A 17131-nucleotide genomic window follows, 5' to 3' on the forward strand; every position below is an offset into this window, starting at 1 on the left:
AGTCACAGGCAAGGGATTAACTTATGTGCAGGTAAGTATTTGGGTGGTTCGTATGGCATATGGTGTATTCTTGGTTTTTGTTCAGCCTTCAAATTGCAAAACAGAAACAACAGAGGTGACACGTATGCTGATTTGGGTAAATGTCATTGTATATGTATTGAAATGCGAAAATGAATCCGTTTTTCTGAAACACTTTTCCTCTTCCCCATATGTTGCCATTTCTTTAGTTGGAAATCATTTGGGGTTTGGGTTCCTTTACGTATAGAAGGAAGAAAGTCTCATTTTACAGGCATGGGTCAGGATGACCCTCGTTAGATAGTTGCCGACTGATCTGGTAGTCAGATGAAATGGAAAAGCTGTTTTTCATTTCGTTACTCGTGTAAGCCCGTGAGCTTCCTAGACTCAAAGAATAATCATTGGTCTTTGTGTCATGAAGCACGGCTATGTTTAGAATGCCTTTTAATGGTCACAGACAATTAAGAACAAAATTAAAGGACCTATAAATGCAAGCAACTAAGTTGGATTATTGGATTTAAAATAATAGTTTATCTTTAAAGTGTTATCTAATCACCGCCTTTGACGGTGTCATTCATTAATCTGTGTTGAGGTTTTAGGTCTTCCTTCTGGCAGAAAAGATACCCCAGTAATATGGTGGGGTAGGATTTTTTTCCTTTTCAACTTCTCGACTTTCATCTCCAGCTGGTGGCTGTTGCATCAGTCTCTGCCTGTGTGGAATTTTCGTGAGGTTCCTGTAGGTGACCCTCAGGCAGGGCAGTGGGAAGGGTCTGCTCCCTGGGTGATTCCGCCCGGTCGCTGAGGCCAAGCTTTAAGCCCGTGTAGATGGGAAGGTGCCGGGCAGCCTCCAGCCCTGTCTCGGAGTTACTGTCACCATCTGAGGAGAATCCCTGCAGGGCGTCCACACCCTGTGGGACGTGCTTCTACCGGAGGACTCCTGCTTTCCGCTGTTGGTGCTTATCTTGCCTTTTGGTATTTGCTCAATTTCGGACGAGAGAACTATTGCAGAAAGCATCCCATTGTTACTTCTTCTAGACTTTGAAATACTGCCATTCTTTTTCGAGCCCAGTTTTGTCCCGCTAACCCTTCTCGGAGTAGGACTTGATCACAGTGCAGCCTTGCACTCAGGACCTGGACCCTGGACCCTGGACCCGGTGGCCGGGGTTCAGGACCCGCCTCTGCCATTCGCTGCCTGCGTGCCCCTGGCCTTTGTGCTTCTCTGTCAGCGTTTGCTTCAGGCCTGGGGGTGGAAATGAGGCCACAGTCCCCGCCAGGGGATGGGAGGGAGTCAACGGCCATGCGTGTAAAGGGCTCGGATGTAGTGAGCGCTGTAGATGGGTTAGCTCTTGGGAAAGTTGAGCACATGCAGTGCACTCGCTCTAGGAGCCAGAATAGCTCCCGGTTCTGTTCTGTCTGCTCAACGAGGTCCCTCCATGTGGACATTGTTCCTTCTTCTCCAGGAAGTCTCAGTCTTTGCTCTTAAAGCCCTTCAACTGATTGGACGAGGCCCACCGACGTTATGGCGGGTGATCTGCTTTGCGAAGTCAGTGATTGCCGATGTTAATCACACTTTAAAAAAAAAAATACCTTCCTGGCAACATCTAGACTTGCATCGGACCACAGAGCTGGGCACCACGGCCTGGCCACGCTGACACGTAAACTTAAGCATCACGCACGGCACGACGGTCGGTGGTGGATCACCCCCTCGTTTCCCGGAGCCTCTGCGTGGAGGGTGGGTTCTCAGATGAAGTGTCCGCGCCCTGTTGCCCCCTCAGTTTGCACACACAGGGGGAGGCAGCTGTGCCCAGCGGTGGCTCCACACAGCCGACCCCTTTTATCACCCTGGGAAGACACGTGGACCCATCTTCTGGCTGCATGGAAAGAGCTCTAAGCGTCTGTTCTTGGCGAACGTTCCTGGGGGGCAGCTGTTTCCACGGCTGTTCTCTCACCAGGTTCACTGTCAGTGTAGAGACACATGCACGCAGAGGGAATGTTCCAGATCTTCCTGTGACTGTAACCTGTAGTCAAATCGCGTCACACTGAACACAATGGAACTAAAGTCATCCTTCAGGTAGTATTTTTTGTAATGCTGCGGGTGGAACTTGGAAGCTTTAGAAAAGGATTCTGTTTCATGTTTTAAGCATCTCTCAGAAGGGAAGGGCGTCACTGCTCATTCTGGGCTGAGCTTCTCTGGGCTGTGCTGGGGCCCATCTCTGAGGTCGCCCTGGAGTTTTAATTGCTCCCCTCTCTGGTTCTGTGGATCTGGGTTTTTTTTTTTTTTTTTTGCGGTACGCGGGCCTCTCACTGTTGCGGAGCACAGGCTCCGGACGCGCAGGCTCAGCCGCTCCGCGGCATGTGGGATCTTCCCAGACCGGGGCACGAACCCATGTCCCCTGCATCGGCAGGCAGACTCTCAACCACTGCGCCACCAGGGAAGCCCGATCTGGGTTTTTTTTATCTCCATGTTGCCACGTCGATATTTCTGTGGGCGTTTTTAAAGTTCCTCTTTCTTTCACTTTCTGCACTTAGATTTCCTGGTAGACCTCACTCTACCAGGAAATAAGGATCCGCTCCCGGTTCTGTTCTGTCTGCTTGACGAGGAATAAGGAATAAGGATCGTTCTGATTCTCACCCTGAATGACTGCCTCTTACCTCCCACTTCTGCTCAGCGGCTGCACATCACATTCTCCGGGGGTACTTTTAAAGGGATAGGATACCCACATCCCTGCCCTGCCGGATCCTAGCTCCTGTGCTCTGGGGTAGGGGGTCCGAGCGTCACTATTTTTTAAAAGCTGCCCCCTCCCCTGTTTAAAATGTGCAGCCAGTGTTGTAACATGGTTTCTGGTGGCCGTACCACCCATTGGGTTATTTAAAACTATTTAAGCCAAAAGGACGCGACGCTCGGGGTGAAATGCTGCTCGTCGTCTGGCCAGAGGACGCTGGAGCATCGAGGAGAATGCAGTCAGGCATTTGATCTTCATTGTCTAGCAGCAGATTCGGGTGATTGCGGCCACTGACCTCTGTCCTCCTGCCCTGGGCTGGTTTTCAGTTCCAGTTACACAGTGGGTGGCAGCCACATGACAGAGTGTCCCCGAGAAATGGGGAGAAGGTCGTGCTCGGAAAGCAAGCCTCATACAAATACGGAAGGTGTAGGAGATCGGTCAACAGCCAAGGTGACCAGCGGGCCCCAGGGGACAGTAACTGTGATGATGAAGAGCTCAGACGGGGCCGTCCTGGGATGGTGGAGCCGACCCTGAAGTTTGGGAGGAATCTGAGTCACGGTTTAATTAACCAGCACTCACGGAGGGCTTCACACGAGCCAGGCACAGTTCCAGCCCATTGAACAAATTAATTCCGTTTTCACAAGCCCCTTTGGGTGGGTACTGTCCACATTTTGGTGATGGGAAACAGAGGCCCAGGGAGCTAAGCACCTGCCCCCAGGGCGCACGGTGAGGGTTAATGCAGACAGTCTGTCTGGGAGTCGGGCTCTTTGTAGGTGGTTAGACCTCAGACGGCCTGGTCTCCGGGACCGTGTCCTGGCTCTGGGCTCCACCTTCCTGCTTCTGTGGGCCACATCCCGTGCTTTCTGTGCCTTGGTTTCTCCCTCTGTGAAATGTGGGCAGGGGAAGGCCCACTTAGTGTGGTTACTGGGGAGACCGCGTGAGTTTGCTGAACGCCGAGGACTTGTTAACTGTTATCATGCCGAGCCAGCTGTCTTCCGGTCATGAGTCCAGTTTTTCCTGTACCTGGGCCGGGAAGGGATGATGGAGATTAATCTCTCCTCCCCTGTAGTAGACCACCCCATTGATATCCTGGGTCCCCACTCCACATGTAGAGAATGGAATCAGCTCTCCGGGGGAATGGACAGTGCATTTCTTGATCTGTGATTCTGAAGACCTGACTTGGGGCTCCGGCAAACCTGTTAGGTCCTCCCCCGGGACCCCGTCCACTGTGGCCAGCTGGCCTCCCTCTCCAGCTGCTCTGGACTCACCCATCCACGTCCAGCCAGTTTTGTTGCATATCAGCAGTTCGTTCTAGGATGTGTCTGATCGGATGCTGGTGGCATTGTTAACAAATTCTGTGTTTCTCCTTAACCACCAGGATAACTCACGTCCACCTCTGAACTGTGTTGGCGACACCAAGCTTAACGTGTCATTTCTTGTTTGTTAGTTTTATTTTATTGTGGTAAGAACACTTAAGCTGCCGTCTTACATGTTGTTAAGAGCACGTTACACTGTGGCTGACCTCAGCTACCAGGTTGTGTTTGCAGAGCTCATCTCCATAAGTTTTGCATCCTGCTGGTGAAACTTTATACCCGTGGCTAAGTGACTCCCCATTTCCCCCCCCACAGACCCTGGCAACCACCATGCTGCTGTTCGGTTCTATGAACCTGACTATTTTAAATGCTTCCTAGAAGTGGAGTCGTGCAGTATTTGTCCTGCGACTGACTTGTTAGCACCTCCAAGTTCCTTGCAGCTTTATTCACAGTAGCCACGAATGGAGGCAGCTTACATGTCCTTTGACAGATGAATAGATAAGAAAATGTGCTGTATGCGTACAATGGAATATTATTCAGCTTGAAAAATAGAATGAAATTCTGTAATACGCAACAACGAGGATACACCTAAGTGAGACAGTCGCTCCTTGATTTGCGTCACAGACAGGCCAGAGCTCCTGGGCAGTCCCGCGTCCACCCGTCCTGCAGCCCTGCGGTCCGCCCACGGCCAGGGAGCCCAGGCCGCTTCTTGGAGGTGAAGGAGGCTGGGCCCCTCTCTCCGACCCCTGTCTCCAACGCCATGGCAGGCTGTACGGCAGGGGCCACGTACGCCAAGCCCGGCAGCCTGACCCTCAGCTGTGCTGGTTAGACTGGAAACAACTTGTGATTTTTCTTATTGCCGCCTCAGGGCTGGTGCAGGGTTAGCCCGGTGCCCTGGCATCCCCAGAATTGGACCACGAAGTAAAGGAGACTGCCAAAATTCCTAGAGCTTCAGCTTTGGAATTGGTGCTTAGGGACCTGGGTTGGGGAAAGAAGGGGAGAGAGAGAGAGAGAGAGAGAGAGAGAAATACCCGATTTGAGTATGTGGGAAGGGAACCTGTGAGCATCCCAGTTCAAGCCCATCACCAATGAGGAAGTCATCGCTCTGAGGGATCCAGGAGCTGACATTACAGCGGGCTAGCACCAGGGGCCTGGCTTCCGGCTCAGCGCACATTCACAGACTACTGGAAAACTTACTCAGCAGCCTTGGGTTCCAATATGCCCAGAGCCAACCGCAAGCGGCCTTGTCTCACCACCTCCCCACTTAGTCTTCACCGCCTCTGTGATGCCAGAAATACCAGGCTCCCACTTAAACGCAGTTAGGACTAAATTCAGAACCTTTGTTCCCTGTCGGACTAGCCTGTCTGATTATGGGCACTACGCTCCTTTGAAAGCAGCCTTAAAGCTCCAGATTACTTCCAGAATGATATTTAAGAATTTCAAGCATGGGGGGCTTCCCTGGTGGCGCAGTGGTTAAGAATCCGCCTGCCAATGCAGGGGACACGGGTTCGAGCCCTGGTCCGGGAAGATCCCACGAGCCCGTGCACCACAACTACTGAGTCTGCGCTCTAGAGCCCGCGAGCCACAGCTACTGAGCCTGTGCGCCACAACTGCTGTAGCCCACATGCCTAGAGCCCGTGCTCCGCAACAAGAGGAGCCACCGCAATGAGAAGCCCGCGCATCACAACGAAGAGTAGCCCCCATTCGCTGCAACTAGAGAAAGCCCGCGCACAGCAGTGAAGACCCAAATGCAGCCAAAATAAAATAATAAAATAAGTAAATGTGGTGTATATATATATATAAAGATTTCAAGCATGAAAACTGCATAATTGTAAATTCTTTAGCTGGGGTAACGGCATTTGATTTGTTTGTGCTGGTTGATGGGTAGCTGACAGACTGTGGGATTTGATCAGCAGCTCTTGTCCACCTCTTTTCAGGCTGGCTTTGGGATGCTTTAGTTCCTACTTCCTTTAGTTATTCTGCTTTCTCTTTTGGTATTATTATTATTTACTTTTTTGGTTTTTTTAAAGGCAAACCAGACATTTTTATCTGGAAAGGAAAACTATTTTGGGCCTAGGCATTAACAGGCTGTCCTCAGAGAACTATGTAACAGAGCTGGAAGCGATTCTCCCGGGATGGCCGGCACGCCACTCTGTCACCCTCCTGTGAAATCTGGCGGGTGGGAGCTGATGGCATTTTTAGCTGTTGGAAAAACCTCTTGCTGCCAGGCTTGCTGTCTATGAGATGAGCCTGTGTGAAAGGAAGGGTCCCAGCTCAGTGGTAAAGATGGGAAGCATTTCTTTTCTTTCTTTGCTTCTTGGCTGAAGTTTCCTATTGCCAGTTTTGGAAGACGCGTTGATCTTCATCTCCCATGGGGGTCCGCGAAGGGACGGGAGAATGCTGTTTAGTTTCTGCCCGTAAGCTCACAGTGTAATTTGACATGAGACTTTCATAATTAAATTATTAGTCAGAGGGCTGACCTGCTATTGGTATGCAGAAGGAGGGAATGTGGCTCTTCGGGTGCCAAATTCCGGAGCACCCCGAGGGTAGGCAGGCTGCCCTTCCCAGCAGACCGGGGCAGGAGCCCAGGGCTGTAAACTTGCTTTCCAGGAAGTGGCTCTAATCCTCGGGATCACTGCGGGATCACAGGACGCGTACCTCCAACTCCTGCTGGTCCTGGCTGGGGCGTCACCCTCTCCAGTTTGCCTCCCCGTCCGATCACTTGGGGGACACTTTGGGCCTCGCTGGAGAAGCAGGTCCCTGGCTTGGGGTTCTGCTCCGAGCGAGGGAGATGACAACTGTCAGATGTAGCCCGTGCGGCCCTTCTTCTGGATGTGGCTTCCTTCTCTGCAGGCCGCTCTCTCCAGGGCTGGCACATCGGCAACCGGCTGAGGCCAGCATGTCGCTGTTTCAGGATGACTGGGGTGGAACTCCTCTGTATTTCTTGGCCGTTTGGCTGAAACCTGGTTTAATGGCAAAGATCACTATATTTTATATAAGTAGCTGTGTGGAGGTGTCATGCCTTCAGTCCGAGCTGTGAAGACCCCTGGACCAGGGGTTCTTCATTTCTTTTGTGCCATGGATCCCCTTGTATCCGAGTGGCACCAGCCTGTGACCCTTTTCCTGAATACTGTATTTAAACGCATGCAGTAAAACACCAAGTTTTCCCAGGATACCAGGTTTTCTTTACTGGCAGGTCTAATAGCCGTTGAGATTTTGAGCTGACGATAAACATACACAACTGCAGTGTGGATTGAAAGCCTCTGTTATTTCTGTCGGCGACACGGCACAGGGTTTGCTTCCTATAGCCATTTCTGGTTTGTTGCAATGTGTCTATGGAAGGAAATGCTAACTTTCAGTTAGAGGATGGTGAGAATAGAGATTACACCTTTCCCCGTTCAAGGGCATGGACTCCCGGGCTCTGTCCCCACTGTAGTCAACGGGGGGCTCTGTAGCCCAAACTAGAGACTACAACAGAGGAACAGCCTTTCATCAGAGGCAGTCTGGGGCGAATCTTGAGGCAGCTTGGCTGGGGGCTGCTGCTGGGATGAGCTGGGGATTTGGTGCTTTGCCTGATGGAGAAGGAGCCCTGGGCGGGGTGGGGGGGCGGTCAGGTGCAGGATGTCAGGGATGATGTGTTGGTGTTACCTGGGGAGTGTGGACTCAGATGGTCGCATTGTGCAAGCACGTAAGAACTAGGCAACTTTCAGTCCGCTGCCGTCATTGACATGGGGGTCTTCGCATCTGCATCCAGGACAGGGGCAGACGATCCCACCCTGACCCTGTCCTCCCTGGTGCTTTGCCTGCCCACCCACCTGCCCCACCTGCCTCGTCCTTCAGGGAGGAAATGTGGTCCCGTGGGCACCGAGAGGCTGGGGTGCTTTGGAGGGTGGGTGGCATGGAGCACAGAGGCTCAAGGTGCTATGATTGTCTGGGGGCTGCTGCCCCACATGCACCCCACAAAGGAATGAAAGCAAACTCCGGGCCTGGTTCTTCAGGAGTCCGGATTCCAGTTAGGGAGAGGCATGTCAAGGGTGATTGATTAGGTCTGCAAGGACCAGTGAGTGTGGGCAAGTGTGCTTCAGGTGACGTCAATCCCGGGCTCCTCCGTGGAGCAGGGTGGGGTGGGGGCCCTCGCAGGGAGGCCTACCTGTTATGGAGTCCAACCTCATACTGCTCACTGCACACCATGCCAGTAAATTGAGAGACAAGTTTTTGGGGCAAAGAAAAGCCACTTTATTTGCAATTCCAGCAGACCGAGAAGACGGTGCACTGGCAGTCCCAAAGACCCACCTTTCCCAATTATTAACAGAATCCAGGCTTCTTTTCTACTGAAACAGCAGTGGGTGTGGCTGGTTGTTGCACGTCCTTGGTGCCTGTATCCTTGGTTCTCGCAGCTGTCCACAGGTCAGGGCACAACGTTCCTATAAATCTCCAACAAGACAGTTGTTATTTTTCTGTTCTGCAACTTTATCTCTATATGAATGGAAAAGAGTTATACCTTTAAAGGTCAGAGCCTGGAGAATGGGCTCTCCTGCATATTTCAAGCTCTAGGCAACATTCTTTTACAAAGGGGCAGAGCCAGCATGACTCAGCACAGGCAACAGAGCCCAGGGTTAGTGCCAAAGGAATAGATCCAGTATGGAGTCAGGTTTGCTCTTCTCTGTTACACATCCAGGTCCAGGGGGTTTTCCCTCTGCCCATGGAGGGTGTGAACTCAGACGGCAGCTGTAGGAGGTGTGATTGATCCCGGGACCTGGGACGGCTTCAGGAGGGGCCCCGTTTTGCATTTATGAACTTCCCTGCATGGAGTCAGTGAACCGTCTTCCCATTGTGAATGAGGAAGAAGGGAAACCAAGGGGGCCATTGGGGAAAACCTGGGAACAAACGTGGTCACACTTGGCCTCCGGAGACCGCAAGGTGAGGGGCACTGGCCTTGCTGCTCACTGTGATCTGGGCCTTTTACATGCAGGGCTTTTGATGATTTGATATGAAGGAATAAAGGTATTCAAGTGTGACGAAATTTCAGTTCTTTGGGGGTTTAACCCATCAAGGTTTTCCCTCCCTCCCTCTGTCCCCCTCCCTCTCCCTTCCCCCTCTCCTTACCCTCTTCCCCTCCCCCAGTGTCTTCCCCTGGGTCTGCAGTTCAGAGTAAAGGTGGGAGTTGAGATGGGTGCAGGGTGTAAATTCAGCCTCTGACATGATTGAGGCTCCTACCACCTAGCAAATGAGAACAAATTGTTACGAAACAAACCAAGAAATCTTACATGAGAGAAAAACTGTGTTGTCCTTTTTTTAAAAAAAAAAAACAAATGGAGGGGATGATTTGTGGCTTCACTTACTCAGCGCATTTAGTGGCACCGAGCGCGGGGCCGGGGGGTGGGGGGCGAGTAAAGCCACAGGTTCCGTCCTCCCTGGTGGAGACAGGTGTCTGTTAGCTGCATGACCGAGACCTCCACTTGGGGTTGTGCTGAGCGTCTGCGTCGGGGCTCAGAGGGACGAGGGACAGGCCAGGACAGAAGGGGGACCTGGAAGGGGGCCAGGGGCCCCCTGGGAACTCACAGTCAGCAGAAGCCCTGGGAAGTGCCCACCCTCTCTCCAAAGGACCAGAGAGAAGGAGGTTGGCCCAAGGGAGATTTATGCTGTGTTCTCGCTGTGACTTGTCCAACTTAGAAAACACCCATTTCCCCTTAAAACTGAAAAGGCAAGGAAGGCCTCAGCCCCTGCACAGGGGCTGTCACCTGGGGCCTGTGCAGCCCTGATTGGTGCCCATGGGCAGGGGAGGGAGGGAGGAAGAGGTGGGAGGAGGTCTGGGGGGCCTGGGGCCATCTGCATCCGCTGTCACTTCCCCACTCTGGGCAGGCCGGGGCCCCCGCTTCAGGGGTGGGGCCAGCCGTCGGTGGCGGGATGTCCATACCTGCTTCGCCGTGTGGTGTGCACAGCGGTGCCCAGCTTGGCTTGAAAGTGAAGTTGCTCTGTCTGTCTTCCCTCAAAGAGAGGGCATTTCCTTACTGTGCGTGTTCTCTGTTCCGACACACTCACTTCTGAGTCCTTCTCCAGGAGGTCCGCAGCCTGCGGGTGGGGAGGTGGCCTTGGAGGTGGGGCAGGGCCTTGGGCCCGGGGAGCTCTGCTCTCCCCGGGAACGCAGACTTGCCTGGTGCCACGTCAGCATGACTGCCACGCTGGGAGGTGGTACAGAGTGTGTCATCGAGAGGAGCAGGACCCTTGGCGGGAGCGTCGCGGGTAAACATCCCCGTGTAAGACGCAGAGATAGGAGCAAAAGCCACACCACCGCCCATTGGGGGAAAGCAGGGCCCGGCTGTCTTCCTCCGTCTCGTGGGTTCACTGCGGTGGGTGGACGGGGCTGTGCAGGACCTGCTGGCCGTGGGGACTGGCCATCACCCTGTCTTTCTGCACAGCAGGGTCTCCATCCCGTTCAGCTCCAGCCACACCTACGTTTGGGGTCAGGATTCCATGGTCCCTCCCAGGGGTCCCTGGCGGCATGGTCGGGGGGCACTGCCAGAGAGGAGAGGTAACTGTATCTTTCTCCCCCCTCGCCCCCAGGGCGTGAGCAGTTCCATGGCCTGGGCTCCATGTACTGCCGGGGGGCGGCTGCCGTCATCCTCACCTACGACGTGAACAATGCCCAGAGCCTGCTGGAGCTGGAGGACAGGTTCTTGGGCCTGACAGACACGGCCAGCGCCGACTGCCTCTTCGCCATCGTGGGAAACAAGGTGGACCTGAGTGAGGAGGGGCCCGGGGAGGGCGGCCAGGAAGGAGGGCAGGGCCCTGGGCTGGCTGGCGGCGGCGGCTGTGCAGCCCCCAGGCTGCCGAAGCAGGTGCAGCTGGAGGACGCGGTGGCCTTTTACAAAAAGATCCTCAAGTACAAGATGCTGGATGAAAAGGAAGTGCCGGCCGCGGAGCAGATGTGCTTCGAGACCAGTGCCAAGACCGGGCACAACGTGGATCTGCTGTTCGAAACCCTGTTTGACATGGTGGTGCCTGTGATCCTGCAGCAGAGAGCCCAGGGGCCGCCGCAGACCGTGGACATCACCAGCTCCAGGCCGCCCGCACGGACCAGATCTGGGTGCTGCGCCTGACGTGCCCAGGCCCGGCCCCCCAGGGTGCACGGACGGTCAGAGGAGAAGATCGGGGGTCACTTTGTAGAACTGCACTTGGAGGAGGAGACCGGGTGGAAATGCCAGCCAGTAGCGAAGGTCCCCGTGACTGGTCCCCCACGTACATCGCTGCCCTGGGAGGTGGGGAGTGGACGAACCGTCCAGGGGAGCCTCCTGCAGAGCCGGGCTCCCGGAGACCACCGTCCCCTGGCTGCCCCGTCTTCACACCTGGCCTCTGACAGAAGGTTTTCGGCTGTCTCGGCACCTGTGTGACTTTCAAACGTTTCTGCTCACTGTGATTTATCTTTGGTCCTACCATTCGGTACTTGTACCCTGATGCATCGTAATGATTCTCGATAAATGTTAATTTATACAAAATCAGGAATCAATGTTTTTTATATCAGTTGCAGCATTGTGAGCCACACATATTATTAAAAAGGATTTTGAGAAGAACTTTGATTTAGACTTTATTTGTGCTCCCATGGGCTCCTTGCTGGGGGTGCTCGAGTGATGGCTGTGAGCTTAAGGCACGTCTCTCTATCTTTAAAAGCTGCATCGAATTCTACAAATTCCAGGTATTTAGGTTGGCCCATCTGCCTAGTTGTCTTGAAGACACGAGTTCCAATAATAGAAGCAAAACTAAAAGCTCTGTCTCTGCTGACCTCTGTGTGGGTCGCCCGGGCAGTTGCTAAATAAGAAACCTCTTTTCCGGGGGTGGGGTGTGGCTTTGTTCTTAAGAGATGCCAAGACAGGGAAGCCGTGAGACAACAGTTTTGTTTTCTTAGAAATTTAATGGAAAACAAGTAGGTCAGGCTTGGGGCTCTCTGTTGGGAAAGGGGTGTCTCAGCCAGCTTGGCAGCTGTAATGAAACACCACAGACCTTTATTTCTCAGTCCTGGGGGCTGGAGGCTAGATTGAGGTGCCAGCCGACTCAGTTTCTGGTGAGGGCACTCTCCTGGCTTGTAGATGGCCACCTTTCTGCATGTGTCCTCACGTACTGGAGGGAGAGAGAGCTCTTGTGACTCTTTCCTTACAAGGGCACTAATCCCATCATGGGGGCCCCACCCTCAAGGCTTCATCCAAACCTGATTACCTCCCAAAGGCCCCACCTCCAGACATCATCCCATCTGGGGGTTAGGACTTCAACATATGGATGTTGGGAGACACAAGCATTCAGTCCTTGACAGGAAGCAAAGTGGGGCAGAGGCTGGTGAACAATGTTTCATGAGCAGTAGTTTTTGGGGGGAGGTGTTCAGTGTTTCTCCGGAGAGCCCATGATCTCTGATGCTGTGGCCTGTAGCCCTGCCTCTGCTCCCGGGTGGTGCACGTCCTCTGGGTAAGCAAACGAGCCCCATCTGTGTGATGGAAACACCATCAGAGCCCCCTGTATGTGACTGGGGAGGCCTCCAATTGAGATGTCCTGTTACTGAAGCAGATCTTGAGGTCTAAAACTTCCATTTTGCAACTGTAGCCCATTCAAAAGTGAAAACGAGTCAGTCTGATTACTTTTCATTGACGTGGCTTAGTTTCCCATTTAGTGGGTGGAAGTTGTATTTATTTTTCCACAAAGTGTGTCTTTGCTAGTGAGACATCTGGGAGACCTAGGAACTTGTCTTTGAAGACTGTGGAGGGGAAAAAGCATCCTAGGAAATTATTTCTGTCTTTGTACTTGAAGGCAGGGGTGGCTGAGTTCCCACAGCCCTTTCCGCCTGAACAGTCTGATTCTCTTGCCCATCTGCTCTCAGCACCCCCAGCTCGTGCCCTTGAATGACCCCGCGTTCTGGAGGATGGCCCAGGACGTCACCTTCTCCATCAACAGCATGTAGGCATTGCACCCTCACTGCTGCCCTAAAAAGTAGGCTTCACTCTGGGCTCTGTCCCAAGTGGACTTTGGGTGCCAGCCTGGGCTCTCACCAGGGAGACTGGTCCTGGGGTCTGAGACTGCTCACGGGTTTCCAGCCGTGGTCGCCCGTGGGCCCAGTTCCCGACCAGGGAACCAGGTCAGTTCTGGGGACGCTTCAGCTGCTTTAGTGAGCTAGCCAATGGAGAAAGAGGGGATCCTCTGCTGGATGTGGGTTCGAGCTGGGACCTCAAACATTCTTTCTTTCCCTTTGCTCAAATGCAGCTGCTCTGTGGCTGGGAGGCCACGGACAGCCGTGGGTTAACCTGCTGAGCCTGGCCCAGGAGCCATCGCTGCAGACTTTCACCCAAGTGTCCTCAGAAACCTTCTTCTCAACAGCAGCTCCTGGCCGGGCATTTCCTGGTGGCCTCGAGGTGTCCTGCGTGGGAAGTTTTGAGGGGGATTATGTTGTAATCTGGGTGTTGGAAACCATGGTTCCCCCTTTTCACAGGCCGCTAGGCCGGTGTCTTAAGAGAACCGCTTTGTCATTTCTGAACCCGCCCTCCTGGTTGAATCAGCACTGCCTGCTGTGCCAGCAACCCTCTCCCACAGACGTCCGGCAGCTTCATCTCCTGCGACGTCTCCCTCTGGCCGAGGTGAACTGGTGCTCAGAGCCCGGTTGCTGTGGGCAGTGGATTGGAGATGGGTTTGTCCTCCCGAGAGAAGGGGGATGGAGCTGACTCGTGTTCCACCTCCGAGCTCTGCGCCAGCCCTGCACGCGAGGAGCACCTGCGCCGATGACCGCAGCCCACCAGAGGGGGGCGAGCCCTGGGCACTTGCTCTTGTGTCCAAGAGCAAGAGGTGGGGTGGCCTCTGCAGGAGTTTGGAATGTTTTGAGGCAGAATCTGCTCCCGCTGTGGCTGATGGAACCGGGGGTTGTTCTTGCCTTTGTGTAATGAGGCAGGGCCAGCCCCCCTCCGCACCCCACCCCGCCTGCCCTCATTATGTCACACCCCCTCCCCGTTCCCTTAGCACTTGGCCCGATCTTTTCCACTTCTCGAAGCGGGACCCTTTGGCCTGCACTGCTCTCAGATACACCCATTTCCACCAGCTCCTAAAAAGTCCACTGTCCTTTCTTTTCTTCCTGCTTTACATTATTATTAACTGAGGTCCATGCTTTATTTGGATGCCCTTAATTTCACCTAATGTCTTTTCTCTGTTCAGGGTCCCATCTGGACACCACATGACATTTAGTCTCATCTCCTTAGGGTCCCCATGGCTCTAATAGCCTCTCAGACCACCTTGTTTTGGTGATCTTGATAGCCTTGAGGGGTACGGACAGGTGTTCTGTAGGACACCCCTTGTCCGGGATTTGTTTGATGTGTTTCTCCTGATGAGGCTGGGGTGGAGGTTTGGGAGGAAGAGCACAGAGGTAAGCGCGCTCCTCAGGTCACGCTCACGGGGCGCCCGCCGTTACCGTGACTCATCACTGATCGCATGGCCCAGGTGTGTGGCTCACGGTCCCCGCGGCACAGGTGCCCTCTCCGCTCCTTCCACACTCTGCTCTCTGGAAGGACGTCGCCAGGCACAGCGCACACGCCCCTCCTTTATGGTAGAATAACTACCCACTTTGGGTGTTTTTACAAGGATTTGTCTCTCCTCCCCATTCATTTATTGATTCCATCGTTATAGCGGTATGGACTCACGGACATTTATTTGATTCTTTGGGTTATAATTCAGGATGGCGTCCTTCTTTTTTTTTTTTTTTTTTGCGGTATGCGGGCCTCTCACTGTCGTGGCCTCTCCCGTTGCGGAGCACAGGCTCCGGACGCGCAGGCTCAGTGGCCATGGCTCATGGGACCAGCCGCTCCGCGGCACGTGGGATCTTCCTGGACCGGGGCACGAACCCGTGTCCCCTGCATCGGCAGGCGGACTCTCAACCACTGCGCCATCAGGGAAGCCCCGGATGGCTTCCTTCTTGATCACGTTATCCCAGCTTTTGTGAACGGGAAGCTGTGTCTGTTGGCTGCTGTGTCCCTTTGACCCGTTCCCATCTCTGGGGTTTATTTATTTTTTAAAATTTATTTATTTATTTACTATTTATTTTTGGTTGCATTGGGTCTTCGTTGCTGCGCGTGGGCTTTCTCTAGTTGCCGCGAGCGGGGGCTACTCTCCTTTGCGGTGTGCGGGCTTCTCATTGCGGTGGCTTCTCTTGTTGTGGAGCACGCGCTCTAGGCGTGCGGGCTTCAGTAGTTGTGGCTTGTGGACTCTAGGTCGCAGGCTCAGTAGTTGTGGTGCATGGGCTTAGTTGCTCCGTGGCATGTGGGATCTTCCCGGACCAGGGCTCGAACCCGTGTCCCCTGCATTGGCAGATGGGTTCTTAACCACTGTGCCACCAGGGAAGCCCCTGGGGTTTATTTTTGAGTACTTTCTTACTTTCTGGCACCACCTGTGTTCCAGGTTCATCTTGTGTGTTTCCTGCACTCGTCCTAGAATCAGCCATTGCTCCAAGGAGCCCTGGGACCTTTCACTGGGGAAAGTGTCCGAAGCCCAGATCTGGGCTAGGTGTGCTTGTTGCCAGCGGGGCTGGGGGTGTTTCTTTAGAGCCCTCCAGCTGAGAGCAAGGAAGTACACATGTAGATACTGACGCCCATGTCCAGGGGTCTGTGCTCAGCCAAACCTGGTCTGGCCGACCTCTCTCACTCTGATGCATCATCTCCCCGCTTCTCAGCTGTAAACCCCATCTCAGGCAGTGGGAAACGCACTCCCTGCGCCCCCATCCATTCCCCAACTGTTCAGTTGCAGCAGACAATGTGGGTCAAGGCTGCAATAGGGGGAGCACAGCCATGAGGGGGGCGGGCCCTTGGCCTTTGGCTTCAGGCCTCCCTCGTTTCCAAAGTTACCCATGTTAGCATTCTCCCCTCCCCCTCCAATTAGTTCCTAACACCTGCTGTTTCTCTTTTTTAAAAAATAAGTGATGTATGATATCTCGCTTATTTGCGGAATCGAAAAAGAAATGACACAAATGAACGTATTTACAAAACAGAAACATACAGAGTTAGAGAACGAACTTAAGGGTGGGGGGCAGGGATAGGGAGTTTGGGACTGACATGTACACACTGCTATATATAAAATAGACAACCAGCAAGGACCTACTGTATCACGCAGGGAGCTATGCTCAATAGTCTCTCACAACCTAAATGGGAAAAGAATTTGAAAAAGAGTAGATACATGTATATGTAGAACTGGATCACTTTGCTGTACACCTGAAACTAACACAACATGGTTAATCAACTATACTCCAGTATAAAATAAACAGTTAAAAAAAATCACTTCCTCCAAGAGGAATTCTTTGGTTCAAATATCTCTGCTCTGTATTCCTCCTGTACCCCTAATTTCTCCCTTAATAACATTCATGGCGCTTTATTTTAATTACTTTTTTTATTGCCTGTATCCCCCAGTAAACTAAAATTTCTACGGGCAGGCACTAAGTGTGTCTTGTTCCGTGTGGTATTCTTACCACTTAGGACAAGTGATGTGTGCCTTCAACACATATGTTCTTGAAAAAATACTTGTCAAAGGAATAAATAAATAAATATGCCACATTTATAAATATAAAGAAAAGAGCGATGGCCTCTTTCTGGGAACGGCAGCCTGTAGGTAGGGCCACGTCCAGGTGTGATCTGAGCCCTGGTGTCGCTCGGGCAGATGGACGAGATGGGCGCCTCTGTGCTCACGTCAACCTCCCCAGTGGCTCACGGGTACCTGTGGCACTTGCTGAGTGTGCTGACCGGGCCACGTGCCACGTAGCTCTCGAGTGGCAGGGTTGCCATTTCCCGTATTTATACCCTGCAAACCGTTCACTTGGGTTTGTCCTGCCGCTTCACGGTCCTCCCGCAGCTCAATATCACCCCTTCTGTGCGTGTCAGGAATTTACCTTCAGAAGGCTTCTACCTCACCCCTGCACAGCCTGTGTTGGATACCTCTTGTCCGTGGGAACATCTTTAAAACCCTCCAATGGCAGGGAGTCTCCAACCCCTTCTTCTTGAGGCTGGGACATGACACCAAACTCACACGATGGTGTGCACGCCAGCTCTCTTGGGGCCCTTTCACACGTAGGAA

At 53.1% G+C, this 17131-nt stretch overlaps 1 protein-coding gene across 2 annotated transcripts in view; it reads left to right on the forward strand.

The window, feature by feature from the left end:
- The window catches only part of RAB20 (RAB20, member RAS oncogene family), a 31467-nt gene extending 15384 nt beyond the window's left edge, over window positions 1–16083 (forward strand). Inside the window, exons 3-4 of one of the 2 annotated variants that reach the window (XM_089899383.1) lie at window positions 1185–1205; window positions 10616–16083. In XM_089899383.1, coding sequence (XP_089755509.1) covers window positions 1185–1205; window positions 10616–11151 — 557 coding nt within the window. In that variant the 3' untranslated portion in view covers window positions 11152–16083. The remainder of the gene's footprint in view (window positions 1–1184; window positions 1206–10615) is intronic. The other variant, XM_022576771.3, reaches the window with a different exon arrangement.
- Window positions 16084–17131: the final 1048 nt, after the last annotated feature.

The sequence above is a fragment of the Delphinapterus leucas genome, chromosome 18 (genome assembly GCF_059928025.1).
Source record: "Delphinapterus leucas isolate spDelLeu-1000000601 "Yukka" chromosome 18, BTC_Dleu_Yukka2, whole genome shotgun sequence".
Classification (NCBI taxonomy): domain Eukaryota; kingdom Metazoa; phylum Chordata; class Mammalia; order Artiodactyla; family Monodontidae; genus Delphinapterus; species Delphinapterus leucas.